The sequence below is a fragment of the Cynocephalus volans genome, chromosome 9, assembly GCF_027409185.1.
Source record: "Cynocephalus volans isolate mCynVol1 chromosome 9, mCynVol1.pri, whole genome shotgun sequence".
NCBI classification, from domain to species: domain Eukaryota; kingdom Metazoa; phylum Chordata; class Mammalia; order Dermoptera; family Cynocephalidae; genus Cynocephalus; species Cynocephalus volans.
In genome coordinates, this window is record NC_084468.1 from 23,146,232 (window position 1) to 23,171,335 (window position 25,104).

General features: G+C 35.2%; 1 protein-coding gene across 2 annotated transcripts in view; it reads left to right on the top strand.

Annotated features, from left to right (window-relative positions):
* The window catches only part of TBC1D19 (TBC1 domain family member 19), a 154,081-nt gene that overhangs the window by 92,760 nt on the left and 36,217 nt on the right, over positions 1–25,104 (top strand). For both annotated transcript variants that reach the window (XM_063108149.1, XM_063108150.1), the window contains 3 exons: positions 646–708; positions 15,260–15,344; positions 23,081–23,125. In XM_063108149.1, coding sequence (XP_062964219.1) covers positions 646–708; positions 15,260–15,344; positions 23,081–23,125 — 193 coding nt within the window. The remainder of the gene's footprint in view (positions 1–645; positions 709–15,259; positions 15,345–23,080; positions 23,126–25,104) is intronic.

Below are 25,104 nucleotides of genomic sequence, written 5' to 3' on the forward strand. Positions count from 1 at the left end.
AGACACTGGGCCTCAAAGAGCCTAAGGTCTTATAGGGAGAGCAGAAATGTTTAAACTAGTCTCAGGTGAGGAAGTAAGAATAGAGTTATATTTAAAGGAAGGAACTAATACTCTGTTCGGGGGAAGTCAATGAACTCCCCTTAAAATATGTGTTCACCAGGCAGGAAAATCAATGTTACTAGTCTACCGGTAAAAAGTGGTAACTTCCAACTGAATAATCACCAAAGGAATGGAAGATATTTGGTATTTTGAAGGAATGACAGGAATGTGGACTTGAACAGTGAGACTGAAACAGTAACCTAGGGCCAGCTTGTTATGGTTGCATCTGGATGTTGTGATTGCATCTGCTTTTCTTTTCTACCTTTACGATACCTAAATACTAGATTATAAGGAGATAAAATTGAAATAAATGAAAAAGAACTAATAATGGAACCTAAAAAAGTGTAAGGAATTTCAGGTTAGATAATGCGTCACATATATTAGTTAAGTAAATATATAGCAATGATAAAATCTAATTGAAAAGTTTATAATTGTACATAACATAATAAATCTATTATAATCTTGTTTCTAAGTATTATACATTTGCATTAGTACTATATACAGATTCATTTGGTTTTTTTCAGTACTCTCTACTTTTCATTATAGGATGTGAAGTTGACAGCAAGCAATGATGATTATTATTTTGTATTTGAAGATTATTTATATCAGGTAAGTTTAAAAATTTAAATATATAATGTTCTTGTTTTACTCTGTTATTAACTAAATCTAAAATCCAAGCCATGTTTATCAGATTAAAAGTTCTAAGTTTGGAATCAGGTTAACTTTTGTTCTTATTGTGGGATTAGGTGGGAGAACAAGAATTCCCAAATAAGTTTGGATTATTCTTTTTAGTCATACATGCTACAACCAGGAGGTATTGGCAAGTAAGTTTTCTATCTTTGTTGTCGGCACAGATTCTTAAATTGGAAGCTTCCTAAAATGTTTAGAGGAAGCATTTTGCTGTTATTTTTCTATTAAAGGAATTGAATAAATAATTAAATGTTTTGAAATCAATTTGGAGTGTTAATGATTACTCTTTGATCATTTCATATGTTGATATTGTGGATTCTTGGATCCTTACTTAGGTCTTTTTTACATCTACTAGGCATTTATCATAAATAGAAAATATGTGATATATATAGAATTGCCTAGGTGTTATTCTTTTCTAAAGATTACACATACATATTAATAATTTGATTTTGAGCAAAAGCCAATATAAATGTCATGGAAGAAAGAAACATCTAGATTCTACAAAGCAACTTGTGCTTGATTAAATGTAAATCAATCCCAGCTATGTAGACTAGTAGGTTTTTGTTTCATCATGGTGTTGGTGGTGTATATATGTTTTAGAGAGAAGATAAATAAGAATCTCTCAAGAAGATTTAATTAATTATACATTCTAAGAGCCGAAGTATAAAGACTTTATAAATTTTATTTATAAAATTAAAATTTAAAATAACATTAGAAACAATTTGAAGAGATTTCTGTGATTTCAAATGTGTAATTAAATTTTTTTATTTTAAAAATATTAATTTTAAAATTTCATTCCTTAATATAAAGTTAGTTATTAGTTAAAAGTTGGAAAATATGAAAATCTTCTTCTATAAGTTTATTTGCTTATGTAGCTAATATATGTCTAATTCTTAGTCCTCGGTAAATTTTTGAATATAAAATGCTAGTTTACTGATAACCTCTGTACTTCAGAAAGGTTGATTGGAAGTGATCACTCCTGGAATGATGGCATGTGGAGCTCCACAGAACCATCCCCAGCAGAAAAACCATAACTAGAGAAACCTATTTTTTAAAAAAAGCATTTAAAGTCTCTAGAAATTGGCCTAAGATTATACAACAAGTCAGCAAATGAAGAAACATTTATTCAAGAAAAGCTACTGAATCTTAGAAAAAACAATTTGTAGTATTTGAGTCATGACTCGTTTTTTTTCACCTCCCCCCACCCCCAGATGAGCATGAAAGAAGCTTCAGTTCAACTGAGTGTGACCAAGGAAGCAGGGCTCCCTCTCTCCTCCACCTTGTAGTCAAGGGTTACAAATGTAAAACACATATCAATAGCATGATCTGTCATTATCATCACTTGCTCTCGGATGCATATTCAACTTTCTTGCCCTTCTCTCTCTTTGTAGTAGAAATTGTCTGACAAAACCCTACCACTGATTAAATACAGCTCTCCACCAATTCTGTGGCTGCAGCATGCATTTGAACATGGCTAGACATGTATGTAATCACACTAACTGGCTCTACTTTAAATTCATGACCACTAACCTCAAGAAAATCCTCATTTCTGCATAGTCGAGAGTACTTCTGCTTCATTCATTCATCTTAGTCTTTTCATTCATCTACTCTCTGATATGACTTTTCCCGTTTTCTCTCTTCAGACCTCCATCTCTTTTCTCTCTCTCAGCTGATGACTTAGCTTCCTGTTTCTGAATAAAAAAATAAACAAATAAATAAAGGCCATGAGAAGAGAAGCCCACATATTCTCACCACCACACATACCCCTCCTACCTACGTCTACACTCATTTACTCAGCTTTCCCTGCCTGTTGTTATGGATAAACTTCTCTTGCTTTTATTTTAGATAAGGCCAATCTCTGAATTTGGACACTAAAACTTATCTTTCCTTACTACTCAAAGGCATTGTAGTTGTCAGTTTTCCTACTGCCAATTTTCCCATCTCTATTGGATCATTCCTCGTAGAATACAATATGCTATTATTCCTCCCATCATAAAGACAAAGCAAAATAAAATAAAACAAAAATCTTTATTGATCCCGTATCTCTTCCAGCTGCTGCTCCATTCCTGCTTCCTTATTGAGCAGAACTCCTTTTAAAAAATATGTAGATATTATATCTTTTCACACTCTCTTGAGTCCAATTAATCAGACTTTCTTGCCCAGCTGCTCCACCAAAGATCACTAGTGACTTCAAGTTGCTGAATCCAGCAGTCAATTCTCACCTCTCACCTTACTTTATCTGTTGACTTCTTGGTTTTCTTTCTTCACTTGGCTTCTAACATTATACTTTCTGGGGTTCCTCCTCCCTCTTTGTAGTAGAAATTATCTGACAAAACCCTACCACTGATTAAATACAGCTCTCCACCAATTCTGCAGCATGCATTTGAACATGGCTGGACATATAACCACACTAATTAGTCTTACTAGCTGGCATTCTCATTCACCTCTGCTAGTTTCTTCTTATTTCCCTGTCCTACCCTGGAGTACCCCAAGGATAAATCCTTGGATCTCTTTTTTTCTTATCCTATCCTTGCCCTTGGTGATCTCATCTGTTCTCATGACTTTAAATACTATATCTATACACTAACATCTCCCAATTTTTTTTAGTCTCTTTCTGTATCTCTCCTACTCCAGGCTTAGTTAGCTCTCTGCTCCCAGGGAGCTCTTCTTCTGCCCCAATCTTATTGCCCCAGATTCACTAATTAAAATAGCAAACTTCTTCCAATATACACTCATGCACATACACCTGTATTATCCTCCTTGTCTTGTCATAGCACTTTTCATAGCACTTAAAACCATATATTTTGCTGCTGTTTTTCATGTCTCCCCCCACAAAAACATGAGTACTATGAGGATATGGATTTTGTTTGTTTTGTTCATGGCTATATTCTCCATCTCTAGAACAGTGCCTGCCATATAGTAGGTTTTCAATAAATACTTGAAAGAAATAAAGGGAGGGATGGAGGGAAGCAGGGAGGGAGGGAGGGAGGGAAGGAAGGAAAAGAAGAAGCTACCAAAGGTAGAATCAGGAGGATTTTGGTGACTGGCTAAATAGGCAGGTTGATGCAGAATGGGAGAAAATATTTGCAAACTATTCATATGACAAAGGATTAATATCCAGAATATACAAGGAACTCAAACAATTCAGGTGTTAAAAAAAAAAAAAAAGCATATAACCCAATTGTAAAAATGGGCAAATGAGCTGAATAGACATTTCTCAAAAGAAGACATACAAATGGCCTGCAGGTATATGAAAAAATGTTCAACATCACTTATTATCAGAGAAATGCAAATCAAAACTGCAGTAAGATTCCATCTCACCCCAATTAGAATGGCTGTTATCAAAAAGAAAGTAAGTTCTGGTGAGGTTGCAAAGAAAGGGGAATTCTGTATAAGGATTATACAGCAATATATAATTATTGGTAGGAATGTAAATTACAGCAGCCTTTATGGAAAACAATATGGAGGTTTCTCTAAGAACTACAGATAGAACTACCATACAATCCAGAGATCCCAGTGCTGGGTATTTATCAAAAGGAAAGAAAATTAATATGTCAAAGGTATACCTGCACTTCCATGTTTATTGTAGCCCCATTCACAATAGCCAATATATGGAACTAACCTAAATGTCCATCAATGGACAGTTGGACAAAGAAAATGTATATATGCTCAGTGGAATACTACTCAGCCATAAAAAAGGATGAAATTCTGCCATTTGTAGCAACACGGATGAGCTTAGAGAAAATTATGTTAAGTGAAACAAGCCAGCACAGAAAGAGAAATACCACATGTTCTCACTCATATGTGTTAGCTAAAAAAAATTGATCTCATAGAAGTGGAGAGTAGAATAGTGGTTATTAGAGACTGATAGGGGTACAGAGGAGAGGGAATAGGGAGAGGGTGGTCAATGAATACCAAATTGTAGCTAGATAGGAAGAATAAGATCTAATGTTCTATAGCACTATAGGGAAACTAGTCAACAACAAATTATTGTATAACTTCAGGTTGCTAGTAGAGAGGATTTGGAATGTTTCCAACACAAAGAGGTGACAAATGTTTGAGGTGGTGGATATGCTAATTACCCTGATGTGATTATTGCATACTTGCACATAAATGTGCCCAAGTATCACATTGTACTCCATAGATATATACACTTATCATGGGTCAATTAAGAAAAAAAAAAAGAAAATCTTTAGAGACAGAAGTAGATTAGAGGTTACTAGACATTGAAGGGAAGGAATAATAGGAAATGATTGCTTAATGGGTACCGAGTTTATGCTTAGGATGACCAAAAAGTTTTGGAAATATATAAAGGTGATGGTCACACAGCATTGTGAATGTAATTAATTCCATGGAATTTTATATTTTAAAATGGTCACAATGGCAAATCTTACGTTATATATTTTTTACCACAATAAAAAAAAAAAAAGAAAGAAAAGAAAGGGGATAATAACCATTGAAACAAAAGAAATTTTAAAAAATTTGACAGTACTATATATACCTTTATGCAAATGAAGTTGACAAAATAAAAAATAAATATGCAGGTTGAGAGGGAAGAATCAAGGGTGATTAAGTTTTCAGGCTTTGAGAAATTACAAGCATAGTGACTCTGGGAATTAAGATTAGAAACACAGGAAGGATATACAGTTTGGAAGTTAGAGGACAGGAAAGGGAAAGATTTTAAAAGTTTATTTTTCTCCAGAAGAATGTAATGAGAACTGGGCTGGTTGGTTAGGTCACTGAGGTAGAAGGTTAGAGTGTGGTGCTAATAACACCAAGGTCAAGGGTTCAGATCCCCTCACTGGCCAGACACCAAAAAAATAAAAATTAAAAAGAATGTGATGAGAAGAGGATGAGATCCCCATGCCTAAGAAAGAAACTGGACCAGGGAAAGGTCCTTGTTTTTTATTTTTCTCCCAGTATTTTCTAATCACTGCAAGCAAGATTATCAGCACTATCTTTATCGTTTATTTATTGAGTACTTATGTGCCCCAATCTGCTCTAGAAACTTCTTATACTTATTTTTTTCATTTTTTTTATCGTGGTAAAATACATTTAATGTAAAATTTACCTCCTTAGCCATATTTAAGTGTACAGTTTGCAGGTATTTAAATACATTGATAATGTATGATCATCACCACCATCTATCTGCAGAACTCTTTGCATCTTGCAAAACTGCAAGTTTATACCCATTAGAGAATAACTTTTTGTTCTCCCCTCACCCCCACCACAGACCCTGGCAACCATGATTTACTTTGTGTTTCTGATTGTGACTACTGTAAGTACCGCATACAAGGGGAATCTTGCAGTATTTATCTTTTTGTGACTAGCTTATTTTATTTACCATAATGTCCTCAGGGTTCATCTGTGTTGTAGTATATGTCAGAATTTTCTTCCTTTTTAAGGCTGAAAAGGAAGAAATTCCACTGTGTGGATGTGTGTTTGTTTGTGTGTGTGTATGTGTGTGTATACCACTTTTTGCTTATCCATTCATCTGTCAATGGACACTTGGGTTGCTTTTAGCTATTTTGAATAATGCTGCTATGAACATGGGTGTACAAATGTCTCTTTGAGGCCCTGCTTTCAATTCCAGAGTTAGAATTGCCGAATAGTAAGGTAATTTTATTTTTAACTTTTTGATGAACCATTGCAGTATTTTCCACAGCAGCTGTACCATTTTATGGACTCAACAGCAATGTACAGGGTTCCAATTACTCCACCTCCTCATCAACAAATGTTACTTTCTGTTTTCTTGATGGTAGCCTTCCTACTGGGTGTGAGGTGGTATCTCATTGTAGTTTCAATTTGCCTTTCCCTATTGATTAGTGATGTTGAGCATCTTTTCAGGTGCTTATTAGCCATTTATATATCTTCGTAGGAGAATTATCTATTCAAGTCCTTTGTCCATTTTTGAATCAGGTTTTTTTGTTGTTGTTGTTGTTGACTTTTAAGAGATTTCTGTATATTCTGTATATTAATTCTTACCAGATTTGCAAATATTTTCACTCATTCCGTGCGTTGCCTTTTTACTTTGTTGATAGTGTCTTTTGATATACAAAATGTTTTAATTTTCATGAAATCCAATTCATCCGTTTGTTTTCTCATGTTGTCTGCACCTTTACTGTTATATCCAAGAAATCCTTGCCAAATCCAGTGTTGGGAAGCTTTTGCCCTATGTTTTCTTCTTAGAGTTCTATAGTTTTAGTCTTACTTTTAGGTCTTTGATCCATTTCGAATTAACTTTGAGATATGATGTTAGATAAAGGTTGAACTCCATTATTTTGCATGTGGATAAATAGTTTTCCCAGCATCATTTGTTGGAAGAGTGTCCTTTCTCCCATTAAGTGGTTCTGACACACTTGTAAATCATTTGATCATACAAGTATATGTGAGGTTTTACTTCTGGGCTCTGTTCTATTCCATTGGTCTAAATGTCTGCCTTTATGCCAGTACCTCATTGTTTTAAGTATTGTAGCATCACGGTAAGTTTTTAAATCGGAAGTTGGAGTCTTCCAGAGTTGTCTCTTTTTTTTTTTTCAAGATTGTTTTGGCTATTTGGGATCCCTTGAGATTCCATATAAATTTTAGGATGGGTTTTTCTATTTCTGCAAAAGATGTCATTCGAATTTTGGTAGAGATTGCATTGAATTTGTAGATCACTTTGGGTAGTATTGACATCTTAACAATATTAAGTCTTCAAATCTATGAACATGGTAAATCTTTTTTTATTTATTTCTTTAATTTCTTTTAGCAGTGTTTTATGGTTTTTATTGTACGAATTGTTTTTGATGCTATTGTACATGGATTTTTTTTCTTAATTTCCTTTTCAGATTATTCATTGTTAGTATAAAGAAATGCAACTGATTTTTTGTGTGTTGACTTTCTATCCTTCTACTTTGCTGAATTTATTTATTAGTTTTAACAGTCTTTTTGTGGAATATTTAGGGGATTTTAATATAGAATCATATCACCTGCAAACAGAGATAATTTTTCTTCTTCCTTTCCAATTTGGATTTCTTTTATTTCCTTTTCTTGCCTAATTACTCTGGCTATAACTTCCAATATTATGTTGAATAGAAGTGCTGAAAGCAGGCATCTTTCCCTGGTTCCTGATCTTAGATGAAATGCTTTCAGAATTTCACCATTGAGTATGAAGTTCTCTGTGGAGTTTTCGTGTATGTCTTTTATTATGTTGAGATAGTTTTCTTCTGTTTCTCATTTTTTGAATGTTTTTATCATGTAAGGGTGTTGAATTTTGTCATATGTTCTTTTTACATCAATTGACATGATCATGTGACAGTTTTTCCTTTGTTCTATCAATGTGGTATATTACATTGATGATATTTCTATGTTAAATCATTTTGCACTCCAAGGATAAATTCCACAAAGTCGTGATGTATAATCCTTTCAATATCCTACCAAAATTTTTCTTGGTTATGCATATTCATACCATCACCACCTGTGCCCACAAATTTTGTTTGCTAGTATTTTGTTGATGATTTTTGCATGAATGTTCATAAGAGATAATTGTCTATAGTTTCTTGTAGTGTCTTTGTCTGGCTTTGGTATCAGGGTAATGCTGGCCTTATAGAATGATTTAAGATGTGCTTTCTCTTCAGTTTTGTGGAAAAGTTTGAGAAGGATTGGTGTTAGTTCTTTAATTGTTTGTAGAATTCATCAGTAAAGTCATTAGGTCCAGGACATTTCTTCATTGGGAGATTTTTGATTACCAATTCAATTTCCTTACTAGTTATAGCTCTGTTCAGATTTTCCATTTTTTTTGTGACTTAGTCTTGGTAGGGTTTGTGTTTCTAGTAATTTGTCTACTTCATCTAGGGTATTTAGTTTGTTGGTGTGCATTATTTATAGTACTCTCATAATTCTTTTTATTTCTGTAGAGTCAGTGGCAATGTCCTTAGTTTCATTTATGATTTTAGTAATTTGAGTCTTCTGTCTCTTTTTTAGTTCATCTAGCTAAACATTTGTCATTTTTGTTGATCTTTCTGAAGAACTAACTTTTGGTTCCATTGATTTATCTCTATTGTTTTTCTGTTCTCTAACTCTGCTTTACTCTTTATTATTTCCTTCCTTCTGCTGAGTTTGGGTTAAGTTTCTTTTTCTAGTTCCTGAAGTTGAAAAGTTAGGTTGCTGATTTGAGATCTTTCTTATTTTTTAATGTAAGCATTTATAGCTATAAATATCCCCCTTAGCACTGCTCTTACTGTGTCCCATAAGTTTTGATGTTGTGTTTTTGTTTTTATTGTTCTCTAAGTATTTTCTAAAATCCCTTGTGATTTATTCTTTGGTCCATTGGTTGTTTAAAAATGTGTTGTTTAATGTCTACAAATTTGTGATTTTTTCAGGTGTCCTTCTGATATTGATTTCTAACTTCATCCCATTGTAGTCAGGGAAGATATTTTGCCTAATCTTTGTATGTCTCTTTTTAACATACTGAGACTTAATTTGTGGCCTAATGTATGACCTATTCTGGAAAATGTCCCATGTGCACTTGCAAAGAATGTGTATTATGTGGTTGTTGGGTAGAATGTTCTGTATATATTTATAAAATCTATTTGGTTTAATGTGTTATGTCCTTTGTTTCCTTATCTACCTTTCGTCTGGTTGTTCTATTCATTATTGAGAGTGGGGAACTGGAATCTTCAACTATTATTGTAGAACTGTCTATTTTTTCCTTCAATTCTGTCAGTTTTTGCTTCATATATTTTGAGGGTCTGTTATTAGCTGTGTAAATGTTTATTTTTTTGCTGTATTGAAATTTTTATTAATATATACTGTCCTTCTTTGTTTCTAGTAACCTTTTTGATTTAAAGTCTATTTTATGTGCTATGAGTATGGCTACCCTGCTCTCTTTTGTTACTATTTGCATGGAATATATTTTTTCATCCTTTTACTTTCAACCTATTTATGTCTTTAGATCTAAAATGAGTCTCTTATAGACAGCATATAGTTTGATCATTTTTAATCAGCCATTATTCAAATATTTTCTCTTTTGTTTTCTTTCTCTCTTCTCCTTCCAGGATGCCTACAGTGTATAAATTGGTTAGTTTGATGATGTGCCACATGTTTCTAAGACTCTATTCACTTTTATTCAGTGTTTTTCTTTCTGTTCTACAAACTCAATTATTTTCATTGCCCTGTCTTCAAGTTTGCTGATTCTTCTGCCTGCTTAAATCTGCCTTTGAATCTTTCTAGTGAATTTTTCACTTCAGTTATTGTATTTTCCAGCTCTAGAATTTCTTTTTGGTTTCTTCTCAGGTTTTCTATCTCTTTAACAATTTGTCCATTTTGTTTGTACATCATTTCTTGACTTTCTCTGCATCTTTCTATAATTCTTTGAGCATTTTTAAGACAGTTGTTTTAAAGTCTTTGTCTAGTAGATCCGCCATCAGGTCTTTTTCAGGGATAGTTTCTGTTGATTTGTGAGGGTACTTCAAAAAGTTTATATTGTGTTTCAATTCTATTTTTCCATGAACTTTTTGATTTCACTTGTATTTGTTTCCCTTTGAATGTGCCATACTTTTCAAGTTCTTTGTATTCCTTGTGATTATTTCGTTGAAAACTAGATATTTGAATCTAATAATGTTGTATCTCTAGAAATCAAATTCTACCCCTTCCCTGGTGTTTGCTGTTTTTTGCTGTTATTGTTTTTGTTTCTTTGATTATCATAGATTCTTGCTGTGCCAAGGATCAGCCTGAAGTATAAACTTAAGGGTCTGTTAAGGTGTTTTCTGATCCTGTGTCTTTCCCTGGGCATGCATGGTCACTTTCTAATTTTCTTCATAAATGCAGGGGTTTTTTTGTTTTTTTGTTTTGTTTTTTAATGTTTTAGTCTATTTATTGTCTGGCCCCAAAAGTGAGAAAAGAAGAAAATGAAAAGGAGGGGGGAGTACTGCATATTTAAATTCCTTGAAAGCCATTTCAGCCAGAGGTAGAGGGGTTTGCAACAATGGTGGGATATGCATTAACAGTGGCCCCTCTCTCCCATTCCCATCCTCTGCCTCTTTGTCTGCACCTCTCTGATCAGAAGCTGCAATCAGCAATCAGAGTATAGATAGCCAATGTTTGGAAAACAGGGTGCTTTTTTCCTACCCTGGGTCCTTCAGGCTGCATACATGCTGTTCCTGGAACATGTGCACAGGGGCTTGCACGCGAGGGGGGGGTGGTTAAATGCTACTATGCTAAGAGCTGAAATTGGCCAAAATTAACCATAATTTACCATGCATCCTTCCTCTGAAAGTTGCAGGACTTCAGTAGACTCCAGAGTTTCAAAACAATTACATCAGACAGATTTTGCCAGTACAATTGTTGTCTAGGTGAGAAAACAGATTCCTGGTGCTTTCTACTCCACCATCTTCCCAGAATCCACTGTACAACCAATTCTTACAGCAACTGTCTAAGCTAGCTTTACTCCCCTTTTACAGGTGAAGAAGCAGAGGATCAGAGCCCAAGCTCATAGAGAATCTTAAGCTAGTTCTATCCATTTTCAAAGCCCAATAAGCCATATTACCCTTTAATTTATGAAAATTTAAATCAGGGCAGAGTGTTTTAAAAAGGTGTTCTTGAAAATGTATTATTTGGAATTCTCCAAATTGATTTGGACAAAAATGCAGGAACACCACGAATGAAAATAAATGGATAATATTTGTACATTAAGTGTCCAGTTGATATCTGTCATTTTCTTATGTGCTTTTTATTATACAAATAGCTTATATCTCATAAATACACGTTCTAGGGATAAAAGAAAGCTTTAGGCCCACATAAATCTTTTGCAGGTGTAATTATACCTTAGACATTTTAGGTATAATTCTGCTATATTAAGAAAAGTTCAGACATACACATCCAGTTTCTTATAATTCTTCTAAAGTAGAAAACTACAATGTGTAACCTCACCCCACAAAAGTTTAACTTTTACTTAATTTATAAGTAATAAAAGTTAAATTTTCTAGTTAATTTGATTGAAAATGTCATCTTTATATAATCACAATATTTTCTAACAAATTTACAATTGAACTGTCATTTCCTTACTGATATAGAAATTAGAGTATCAGAAGTTAAAAACAAAAAACTCAAGTTAAAATAGGAATTAGCAGCTCTTGGCTTACATCTCAGGGATCCACACCAGTACGTATTGTATAACATACCTCCTCTGTCATTATCACCTTACAGTCACCAATAATCTCCTTAGAGCAGTCCTAGATATCTGCCTTCTCTAGGGACTCTAGCAGAATATGTTTAAGCACAGAACTTCTTCTAAAATTATTATGCTCCCATCAGTATGCTAAACTAAATGGTAGTTAATACAAACATTTCTTTAGGAATTGCTTTTCCTTTAGGCAATGGTAAAAAGATATTTGTAAATATATTTTCTTTTTGTGTTATTTTACTTTAATTTTACTAGTTATATCAGTTTATTATTGTTAGTTTATTATTGCTGCTGTAAGAAATTACCTCCAATTTAGTGGTTTAAAACAAATATATTCTCTTACAGTTCTGAAGTTTAGAAGTCTGAAATGGGTTTTACTGGGCTAAAATCAAAGTGTTGACAGGGCTATGTTACTTCTGGAGAAGAATCCATTCCCTCAGCTTTTCTAGCTTCTAGAGTGTGCCTGCATTGCTTGGCTTGTGTCCCCCTCCTCCATCTTCAAAGCCAGCAGATAGCATCTTTAGATCTCTCTCTGACTCTGTCTGCTGCCTCTTGCTTTCTTTTTTTTTTTTTTTTTCCTAAAAGATGACTGGTAAGGGGATCTTAACCCTTGACTTGGTGTTGTCAGCACCACGCTCAGCCAGTGAGCTAACCGGCCATCCCTATGTGGGATCCGAACCCGTGGCCTTGGTGTTATCAGCACCGCACTCTCCCGAGTGAGCCACGGGCTGGCCCTGCCTCTTGCTTTCATTTGTTAAGATCCTTGCGATCATATTTGGCCTAGCCAGATAATCCTAGATAATCTCCCCATTCAAAGATCTTTAATTTAATCACATTTGTGAAATCCCTTTTGTCATGTAAGGTAATGAAAACTATTAGAACTAATAAGATATTTCAGTTAAATGTTTGTTTACCAAATAAAATATAAAAATTCTTTACTCTTGAATTTTTTGTATGTGTAGTCCCCTAACAGGTCTCCCTTCTTCTGTCCTTGACTCTCATGGCCATTTCTCTTCACAGTGACTAGAGTGATCCTTATAAAATATGTTTGATCATTTCATCCCTCTGCTCAAAACCCTTCGATGGCTCCCCATTTCACTCCCAGTAAAAGCCAACATCTGGACAATGGCCTGCAATGCCTTGCATAACTTGTCCTCTTTTTATTTCTTTGGCATATTTCTTCCAGCTATCTCATCCTGTTCCAGCCACACTGGCATCCATGCTGTTCCTCCAAAACCCCAGGCATGCTCCTATCTTAGCAACTTTGCAATTGTTGGCTCTTCTGCCTGGAACGATCTTCCCCAGATATCCATATGCTAAGTTTCTTAACTCCTTTCAAGTCTTTTATCATATGTCACCTTCTCAATGAAGCCTACCCTAATCCCCACTTTGAAAATGGCAACCACTCTTTCCCTGTTCCCTTTTACTTTGTTCCAATAGCACTTACCACCTAATATACTATACAATGTAATTATTTATTGTGTTTGCTATTTATTACTCTCCTCCCCACCATAATTAAGGTCCACAAGGGAGGCATTTTTCTGTTTCCTGTGTTGTATCGCAGCCATAAAGTACCTAGACCAGTGCTTGGTGCTTAGTAGGAGCAAAAGAAGAGAATTAGGAAACTGCTTTAAAAAAAAAAAAAAATCTGAGGAAGTCTTCCAGAATGGAGCACAGAAAGATAAAAATAATTGAAAGGCATGGTAGGTTAAATAAGTGTAGGTTAATCTTCTCTCTCATAGGAGTCAGGTAAAAGTAAATAGAGAAAATATGGGAGAGACATTATTCAAAAAGATAATGGTTGAGAATTTCCCAGAAATGGAGATAAATAAAATTTCAAGTTAAAGTAACATGACAGTTGAGCCATATAAATAAAATAACCCCAAATTAAATATATTGGGGGGAGGGGTACAGAATATAGAAGAAAATTAATAGCAATAGTAGTAGTAGTAATTGCAGCTAACATTTTAATAACACCATGTGCTAGGGAAATGTTCCAAGCACTTCATGTATATTAATTAATCCCCACAATACACTTTGATGGAGGTATTATTATTGTATACATTATTACATGTGAGGAAATAGACACCAGGAAGTCTAGTAACTTGCCCGATGTCGCCCAGCTAATAAATAGTGGGGCTGTAATTTAAACTCTAGCACCTAGCTCCAAAATAAATTTCAGAGAGGTTAATGATTTACCACAAAATGAATTTATCAAAATGCTAAATGAAATTTTCTTTTTGTCAAGATGGGCTAGATTATGCTATGATAACATACAAAACCAAAATCTCAGGGGCTTAAAACAACAAAAGGTTTCATTTCTTGCTCATGGTTATATTTCTGATTTTTATCATAAACATGTATTATATCATCTTTTAAAATATAAAAAACAAATCAGCAGCGGTGGTTGGTAACACATTCTGCCATTGAGCCTACTGATACCCAATCTCCATATCTATGCTTTTTCCAAAGCTGAGCCCCTTTTTTGTGTCTTGAACACAAACAGATTCACTTCTCCACACAGTCCAGCCCCGACTCTGTGTCCCTGTTCTGCCTTTTCCTGTCATCTTATATTCTTTTGTTGGTAGCATCCAGGACCCAGATTTCCTGTCACTAATTGTCTTTCTGGGTATTGGAGTCCTTCCCCCAAATTCCAAGCTAGTGTCAGCAATCCAGTTCCTCCTAATAGATATCCTTGATTCTGACTTTCTGCCCTACCTATGTTCATCTCCAGATAGAGCTGCCACATTCTACCTGCTGGTCAGGACAACCAGATTCTGCCCTGTATTGGGCACCCCCACTTGTTCTACTGCTGCTGCCATCCCCTCTAAATGCCATGAGTTGCCTTCCCTCCCACCCTGACGTGTCCTACTGCCTGCTGCATCCCAGTCTAGTTGCAGTTCCCTGCACTTCCCAAATTGCTCTGTACCACTATAGTTACCTAGGGTCTGCACTATACATTTCTCATCTGTTAAGTTTCTCCCCAGTGTTTCTCTTTTCCAGGTAGAAAATACAAGAAAAAATCAACTGGTAGTTAACAACTTAAATTTTCTGCTGTTGTTCAAAGTTTTGGTGGCAAATAGTGAGAAATCTTTGGGAGGAACTTTGGCCATATGCACGTGGTATCCCACTGTAACACCTACCGGCTTACTGTGGGTATGCCAGTAGAGGGCACTCTTCTCATTTCAAGGGACAGTACTGAACTTGAACAATTCCACCGTAATGCCTCCCAAGTAGGACATTGTAATGAATTATCTGGTTTTATTATAGTGTTTAATTGCTTGTTTTTGCCAATGTTATACCCAGGTATTACTTTGTTTTTCCCGGGATACAACTGTGTTGAGTCACTTTGCGTACAACAGTGCTTCACCACCGAAATCATACATAAGAGGTAAAATTTTAGTAATATTAAGGAAGTATTTTTTTAAGACTTACATAATCATGCCAAAATGGTTGTTTATTTTATAGCATATATAGGTACTGACAAATTTTTTACTGTAAATTACTTAAGATTTTTCTCAGATGACTGTAGTAACCATTCTTTCACTCACTTAAATCAGTGCCCAAGCAACTGATCATACAGATCACAGTTAAATGGCTCCCAGAAGCAGCATTTCAGGTTACCCTCTTTGTTTTTCCTATTTGCTCTCTCCTTTATTGCTGTTTTTGTCATATTTGTTGACTTTTATTTTGCTTTCTACTATGAGTTTATCATATGGATTTGCTTTTTCTACTTCTTTTTTTTTTACCTTTTATATTCCTTCTCTCAAAATGTTCCACCATACTTAAAATTTTTATATAATATGAATGCTATTAGTTTTCTAATTTCTGTATTAGTGCTTCCTTATCTTTATCACTAACTGCCTTATATATATATCACTATTTCAATATCCTGCCATCGCCTGAAAACTGAACTAACTTCAGCTGAAAGCCCTTTCCAACTTCTCCTTTCTATTAAGTGGTAAACACCCAACACTAAAAGCTCATAACCCCATTGTGTAGGGTTGTTCGGCTTTTTCTGTAAAGAAATAAACTTTCTTCTGTATCTCTTAAGTCTGACCCATCCGCCTGATTGTGCCAACTCCTGCCCGATAGGACTAGACATGTTACCTTGTGCTAGAGTTGGGCTCCCTCCAATTTGAGGCTTAGTTTTTTCACTGCTTCTAAATTGAACTTACAGAAACCTTTTTTTCTTTTATGTTACCTGCTGAAAAACTAACTGTGGAACTTAATTAATGGACTCCTCTCTAAACTCAGCTAGAATTTTAAGGCCCTCCATCAGTTAATGCTTTCTTCTTTTTAAAAAAATTTTACTTTATCAATATACATTGCAGTTGATTTTCATGGCCCTTTACCAATTCCTCCTTTCCCCTACCTCCCTCCCCGTCAACATCATATCAGTTCACTTGTCTTAACAAGTTCAAGGGATTGTTGTAATTGTTCTGTCTTCTCCCCCCCACCCCTTTTATTTGTTTGTATATTTATTTGTTTGTTTGTTTGTTTTTAGCTGCCACAAATAAATGAGAACATGCAGTATTTCTCTTTCTGTGCCTGCTGTGCCTGGCTTACTTCACTTAATATAATTTTCTCTACATCCATCCATATTGCTGCAAATGGTAGTATTTCTTTTTTTTTTTTTTTATATAGCAGAGTAGTATTCCATTGTGTAGATATACTGCAATTCCCTTATCCACTCATCTGTTGATGGACATTTGGGCTGTTTCCAACTCTTGGCTATTATTGTAAATAGTGCTGCAATAAACATGGCAGTACAGGTATCTCTACAACATGATGATTTCCATTCCTCTGGGTGTATAACCAGCAGTGGAATAGCTGGGTCATATGGTAGATCTATCTGTAATTGTTTAAGGAACCTCCATACCATTTTCCATAAAGGCTGCACCATTTTGCAGTCCCACCAGTAGAGTAGGAGGATTCCTTTTTCTTCGCATCCTCACCAGCATTTGTTATTCTCAATCTTTTGGATATTAGCCATCCTAACTGGAGTGAGATGGTATTGCAAAGTGGTTTTGATTTGTATTTCCCAAATGCTGAGTGATGCTGAGCATTTTTTCGTGTGTCTGTTGGCTATTTGTATATCTTCCTTCCTTTGAGAAATGCCTATTCAGATCCTTTGCCCATTTTTTAATTGGGTTACTGGTTTTTTTTACTATTAAATTATTTGCGTTCCTTGTATATTCTGGATATTAATCCTTTGTCAGATGTTATATTTTGCAAATATTTTCCCCCACTCTATTTCCCCCATGCTATTCATGATCTTTTCTTATTCCCTATGAATGTTAGGGTTGTTTTTTCCATTTCTGAGAAAAATGTCATTGGAATTTTGATGGGGATTGCGTTGAATCTGTAGATCACTTTGGGTAGTATGGACATTTTCACAATGTTAATTCTTCCAATCCAGGATCATGAGATATCTTTACATCTTTTTGTATCTTCTTTAATTTCTCTCTGCAGTGATTTGCAGTTCTCATAGTAGAGATTTTGCACATCCTTGGTTAACTTTATTCCTAGGTATTTTATTTTTTTAGTGACTATTATAAATGAGCTAACTTTCTTGATTTATTTTTCTGCTAGTTCATTGTTGGAGTATAGAAATGCTACTGATTTTTGTGTGTTGATTTTGTATCCTTCAACTTTGCTAAAATCATTTATCAACTCTAAGAGTTTTTTTGTAGAGTCTTTAGGCTGTTCTGTATATAGGATCATATCATCTGCAAACAGGGACGGTTTAACTTTATCTTTTCCAATCTGGATGCCCTTTATTTCCTCTCTTTCCTGATAATAGGAGTGGTGAGAGTGGGCATCCTTGTCTTGTTCCTGTTCTTAAGGGAAAAGCTTTCAACTTTTTCCCATTCAGGATGATATTGGTAGTGGGTTTGTCATATGGTTTTAATTGTGTTGAGATACTTTCCTTCTGTACCCAATATATAGAGAGTCTTTATCATGAACGAATGGTGAATTTTGTCAAATGCTTTTTCAGCATCTATAGAGATGATCATATAGTTTTTGTTTTTGATTTTATTGATGTGGTGTATCACACTTGTTGATTTGTGTATGTTGAACAAACCTGGCATCCCTGGGATGAACTGCACTTGATCATGGTGTATAATTTTATGTATGTGTTGCTGTATTCTATTAGCTAGAATTTTATTGGGATTTTTGCATCTATATTCATCAAGATTATTGGCCTGTAGTTTTCTTTTTTTGTTGTATCTTTGTCTGGTTTTGGTATCAGGGTGATGTTTCCTCATAGAATGAGTTTGGGAGAATGGCTTCTGTTTCCATTTTTTAGGATAGTTTGTAGAAAATTGTTATTAATTCATCTCTGAAGGTGTGGTAGAATTCTGCAGTGAAGCCATCCAATCCTGGGCTTCTCTTTGTTGGGAGACTGCTGATAACAGCTTCAATCTCTTTGATTGTTATTTATCTGTTCAGATTTTCTGTCTTTTTAGCTCAGTCTTGGTAGTTTGTGTGTGTCCAGAAATTTATCCATTTCTCCCAGATTTTCAAATTTGTTGGCATATAGTTGTTTATAGTAGTCTCGAATGATTCCTTGTATTTCTGAGTTATTGGTTGTAATATCACGTTTTTCATTTCTAATTTTTGTGTCTTCTCTCTTCTTTTTCTAGTTAACCTTGCTAATAGTTTGTTAATTTTATTTATCTTTTCAAAAAACCAACGTTTTGTTTCATTGATCTTTTGTATTGTCCTTTGGTTTTCTATTTCATTTAATTCTGCTCTGATCTTAATTATTTCTTTCCATCTACTAACTTTGGGTTTGTGTTAGGTGAAGTGTTAGGTTGTCTACTTGCCATCTTTCCATTCATTTGAAGTAAGCATTTAATGTGCTTTTGCAGTATCTCACAGGTTTTGGTATGGTGTCATTGTTTTCATTAATTTCAATAATTTTTTTCATTTCCTGTTTAATTTCTTCTTGGAACCATATATCATTAAGTAGAATGTTGTTTAATTTCCATGTGTTTGTATAGTTTTCAGAGTTTTCTTTGTTATTGATTTCTAATTTTAATCCATTGTGATCTGAAAAAATACATGGAATAATTCCAATTTTTTGAATTTGTTAAGACTTGATTTGTGACCTAACATGTGGTCTATCCTGGAGAATGTTCCATGTGCCGATGAGAAGAATGCATATTCTGAGGTTGTTGGATGAAATGTTCTGTAAATATCTGCCAAGTCCAGTTGGTCTGTAGTGTTGTTTAGATCTTGTGTTTCTCTGTTTATTTTTTGCCTAAATAGTCTGTCCAATGTTGAGAGTGGGGCGTTCAGGTCCCCCACTATTTGGTATTAGTGTCTATCTCATTCTTTAGGTCTAATAGTGTTTGCTTTATAAATCTTGCTGCTCCAATGTTGGGTGCATATACATTTATGATTGTTATGTCTTTTTGTTGGATAGATCCTTTATCATTATATAGTGGCCTTCTTTATCTCTTTTTATGGTTTTTAATTTAAGGTCTACCTTGTCTGATATAAGAATAGCTACTGCAGCTTGTTTTTTGTTTCTATTTGCATGGTATATCTTTTCCCAACCTTTCACTCTTAGTCTATGTGTGTCTTTACATGTGAGATGAGTCTCTTGAAGGCAGCATATTGTTGGGTCCATCTTTTTAATTTGATCAATCAGTCTGTGTCTTTTGAGTGGAGAATTTAATCCTTTTACATTAAGAGTTATTATTGAAAGGTGTTGATTTACTCCTGGCATTTTATTGATTTTTGTTTGGATGTTTTATATATCTTTTGTTCCTTTCTTTCTGATTTACTGTTAGTCTTATGTGTTTGTTGGTTTCTTCAGATGGTAGATATACTTTTTTTCCTCCTTATTCTTAGCATTTTTATTTTACTGGTGGGATTTGTTCTTTCTTGAGTATTCATGATAGTGATGGTTGTATTTCACGTAACAGACCCAGTTCTCCCTTGAGAATTTCTTGTAAGGCTGGTCATGTGGTAGTGAACTCCCTCAGTTTTTGTTTGTTTGAGAAATATACTATTTGTCCTTCATTTTGGAAGGATAGCCTTGATGGATAAAATATACTTGGCTGGGAATTTTTGTCTTTTAGTATTTTAAATATGGGTCATCCCATTCTCTTCCGGCTTTTAGGGTTTCCAATGGAAAGTCTGATGTTATTCTGCTAGGGGTGATGTTATTCTTATGGGTGACTTGACACTTCTCTCTTGCAGCTTTTAAGATTCTCTTTTTGTCTTTGAGTTTTGCCAATTTGACTATAACATGTCTTGGAGAAGACCTTTTTGGGTTGAGTATGTTTGGGGATCTTTGAGTCTCCTGAATCTGAAGATCTGTGTCTTTCCTATACTGGGGAAGTTTTCTGCTGTTATTTCATTGAATATGTTTTGAGTGCCATTTCCTTTTTCCAACCCTTCTGGAATATACGTGATTCACATATTTGAGCAGTTAAGGTTGTCTGTTATCTCTCTTTGATTTTCTTCAATTTCTTAAATTCTTTTTTTTTTTTTGTCTGCTTGTGTTATTTCAAACAGGCCATCTTCAATGTCAGAGATTCTCTCTTCTGCTTGTTCTAGCCTGGTAGTTAAACTCTCTGTTGTATTTTTTATTTCATTGAATGAATCCTTCAGCTCTACAAGCTCTGCTACATTCTTTTTCAAGGCATTGATTTCTTTGTACATTTCATCTTTCAGGTCCTGTATACTTTTTTCTCATTTCATTGTGTTGTCTAACTGAGTCTTCTTGTATCTTATTTAGTTTCCTTAGAGTTGTTGCTTGAAATTCTTTGTCAGTCATTTCGAGGACTTACTGTCCTATATGATCTAGAACTTGAGAGTTATCATATTTCTTTGGTGGTGTCTTGCTTTCTTGGTTTTTCATATTTCTGGTATCTCTGGTGTTTTGTCATTGCAGCAGAGGGTTTCATGGTCCACTCGTTCCACCCTGGTGTCTGGCCTGGATCCCACAGGGACTGCCAATTTGGCACTGCTGCCTCAGGGCCTGGGGGTCAGCAGGTTGGGCCTCTTGGGGGGCAGGAATTCATGTGGGCTGGGTCCTATGGTGCAGCAGCTGCCCTGATGGTTTGGCACTGCTGCCTTAAGCCCCGGGGGTCAGCAGGTTGGGCCTCTTGCAGAGTGGGGACTCGCCTGGGCTGGGTCCTTTGGTGTGGTGGGCTGTGCTGCTGCCTTGGGTCCTGGGCTTGGTGAGTTGGGCCTCTCAGGGGCCAGGGACTCACCTGGGATGGGTCCCATGGCATGGCAGCTGCCCTACTGGTTCATCGCTGCTGCCTTGGGCCAGTTAATACTTTCTTGTTCTAGCTAACTTTGCTTCCCTGCTTATTCCACATACCCCATATTCATTCTAGCCTCCATATATTTCCTGCATATGAAAGGCTTCCCACTCATCCACCCCCAAATCACCCCAAAAATCCTTGAAGAATCCTATGTCTCACCATGTCTACCAACCTTTGTTTACTTTCCATCCCCTCTGAACCTCTCATCCCTTAAAGCCTGTGCCAGAAAATTTAGCAAACATACTCTAATGTTTCATGGTTTAGTCTGGATTATAAACCACATAATTGAGGGATAGTATCTTACATGTATCCCATTTGCTTCTTAGCACCTAGCCCAGTGATCATTCTATCTGTCTATCTGTCTATCTATCTATCTATCTATCTATCTATCTATCTATCTATCTATCTATCTATCTGTCTGTCTGTCTGTCTGTCTGTCTGTCTGTCTGTCTGTCTGTCTGTCTTTTATTATTCCATTCTCACTCACAATATTAGTCTCTTTTGTCTCCACTACTCACATTTCTTTATTTTTTTTATTGAAACATAATTGATTGAACATATTTGTGAGCTAGAGTTGAATATAAATACCTGTGTATGGTATGTGGTGACCAAATAAAGATAGTTAGCACATTCATCATTAAAAATGTGATCATTCTTTGTGTCCATTAACCGGTTTCTCACTAAACCCCCTCTCACTTCTCCTTTCCCACTTGCAGTAACCACAGTTCTGTTCTCCTTCTGAAAGTTCAACATATTATTGTGATTGTTGTTCCTGCCTTCCTTCCTTACTCTTTCTTTCTTTCTTATTTATGTACTTATTTTTTAGTTCCACCTTATGAGTGAGGTTATGCAGTATTTCTCTTTCTGTGCTTGGCTTATTTCACTTTATTTTCTCCAAGCTCATCCATGCTGCTGTGAATGGCAGAGTTTCATTCTTTTTTATGACTGAGTAATATTCCATGGTGTATATATCCCACATCTTCCTTATCCAGTAATCCATCACTAGACATTTAGGTTGGTTACAATTCTTGGCTATTGTAAATAGAGCTGTGATAAACATGGGAATGCAGGCATTCCTTCAACATGATGATTTCCATTCCTTTGGGTATATACCCAATAGTGGAATTGCTGGATCGTATGGTAGTTCTATCTGTAGTTGTTTGAGAAACCTCCATACTGTTTTCTGTAATGGCTGTACTAATTTACAGTCCCACCAACAATGTATAAGTGTTCCCCTTTCTCTGCATCCTCATGAGCATTAATTAAATTTTTAAAACTACTGTAGTCTGATTTTTTTTTCATTTCATGGTATGGAATTAATTTGAAAATTTGCCAGCCAATGTTTTGATATTAGCAAACCTTTTTGTCTACTAAAATCAATAATATAAACTTAAGTACTAGGGAAGTGATACAAAATAATCAAAAGAACAAATGCTTTCAAGTTCTTTAAGCACTTAAGAAGAAAAGCATCTATTTATAAGCGTTGAATTGTTTTGCTAATTATAAATAATTCTGTTCATTAAAGTAAGTCTTAAGCTTTGCAGTACCCCATTAGTTCACATATTTATGCAGTATGCTGGACAGTTAAAAATTGCAATTTGAGATGGTGGGCATGCTGATAGCATTGATTCGCTCACCACAACTTGGGCACAGGTGCTAATAGTCAGCTCTTGCCCCATGAATATGTATAATCAATCAAAATTTAAAAAACAAAAAAAATTTAAAATAAATAAATAAAATTTCATTAATTATTAGTGCATTCACAGAATAAGTTAATTTTTAAAGATTTATTTTGCTTAATTATATTAAAACCCTGTATGGTTTTCTCTTATAGGAAAGCTAGGACTAGAAGAATATGCCGTCTTTTATCCACCAAATGGTAAGAGCAATGCCTTTGCTTCCTCTAGTGGGAAATAAGAAAATTGCAACTTTTATAATAAGAATATGAGTTTCTTATTCTCTATCTTTAAATGTATAATCATTTATTATCTAAAATAAACCTTGCATAGAACGTATATTTTAGTGAATTTTTCCATATTTTTGGTAGGTTTGTATTAAACTATGCATACCCTCTCTGGTTCTCCTTGGACCAATAGGAGATTTATGAGAAAGCTTAGTAGGCTCAGGTATCTGCACTTAGTTTTCCTCTGCAGGACACTAACTAGTTTAGGATCTTCCTTTTGGCTTTATTGGAGCAGTGTTCTAGTCAGTTGAGTGGATTGTGGTGTGTTGCACTTTATTGTTCTTATAATTTGACCAGTGTGGTATTTATGAAATGAAAAAATTATGAAGTATCACTAAAGTAATCCATTTTGATGATATAAAGTGATAAAATGTGTAATCACTTTATTAGATTTTGAGTATTCTTTTGAGATGATTAGATAGTTTTTAAGATATGCTTCTTGGAAACACATTATATAGCAGTCCTGTTATGATATTATTATTAAGTTGCATCCTGAAGAAGTTCTTTTACTCCAGCAGAGTTAAGAACATGGGCTTTGTAATCCTGCAGACCTGGGTTCAGATCCCAGTTCTGCCAGCTCACCTTATGACCTTGGGTAAGTTACATGACTTCTCTGAACTTCAGATTTGTCATCTATACCATGTAGATAATAGATTAAATGAGATATGATATATAAAATAGCACAGTGCCTGACATGAAGTAGGTGCTCAGAAAATGTAGCTGTTATGAGTGTCTTAACTGTTGACCACTATGTTTGAAACTCATAGTTGGCTTTCAAGGCACTGTTCTCTCCCTGTGCCTCTCAATGTGGTGTCCCACTTTCTTTCACAGACCATCAACCTCTGCCCCTCTTTAAACATCTCACCCTTATTCTGCTGCTCTTCTGCTTGTACACATTTTCCTAAGGGCTTCCATCTGCATTCATGGTTCTACATATTTGTTAATTACTCTAAAATTTTTATCCAGTTCTGACCTCTCCTGTAATTACCTCAAACTTAATATGAGGATACTTCAAAAGGTTAGCGGAAAAGCAGTTAAAAGGTAATACAAATCTTTCCATGAACTTTCTGAAGTACCCCCAGGTGTCCCAACCAGAGCTCACTATTTTATCTTATTATGCCTACCCTCCAAAAGAAAAATACAAAAACTAAACTAAAATTAAGAAACAAAAAATATACCACTTATTGCTCTCTCAGTTAAGTGCATTATCATTTACCAAGAAACTTAAGGCCTGAAACCTGGTAGTCATCCAGGATCCTCTCAGTCTTGTACTCCCCTCATCTAATAAGTCACTAGGGCTTTCCAATTTTATCCTCCAAATACATTTTGGACTCTCTCTTCCTCACCATAACTGCTGCCTTGCCGTCTTTCAGGCCTTACTATCTCTAGCTTATTTATTACAGCAACCACCTAACTGGTTGCCCTTCCTCTAATCTTTTCTGGTTTTGCTCTGTCTTTCACACTGTTGTCTGAGTTATACATCTAAAAGGAAAATCTGAAAATTGCCTTTTTCCTCAAGTTTTCTTGATGGCTCCCCATCTCTTAACAAATATCATCCAAGTTTCTCAGCATGACATAGGAAGACCTCTCAAGTCTGATCTTTATACGTTCTACCTCCTAGGTTCATTTCTCCCATTTCCTATTTCGTTGTTTTTAAATTGCAGCAATATCAAGCTATATGTTTTTCACACACATGTCTACATACTCTCACAAAAGCACTATACTTTTCCCCACTTCATTCTTTCTCCTGCTGCCACACTTAGAATTGCCCATCTGACCTTCACCTGGCTGTCATCAAGGCTCAGTGCAGGCATGATCCTCTTTAGGAAACTTTCCCTGAGTCCCCAGGTTAGGTTAAGGGCTCTTCTTCTAGGCTCCCATAGTACCTGGTGTGA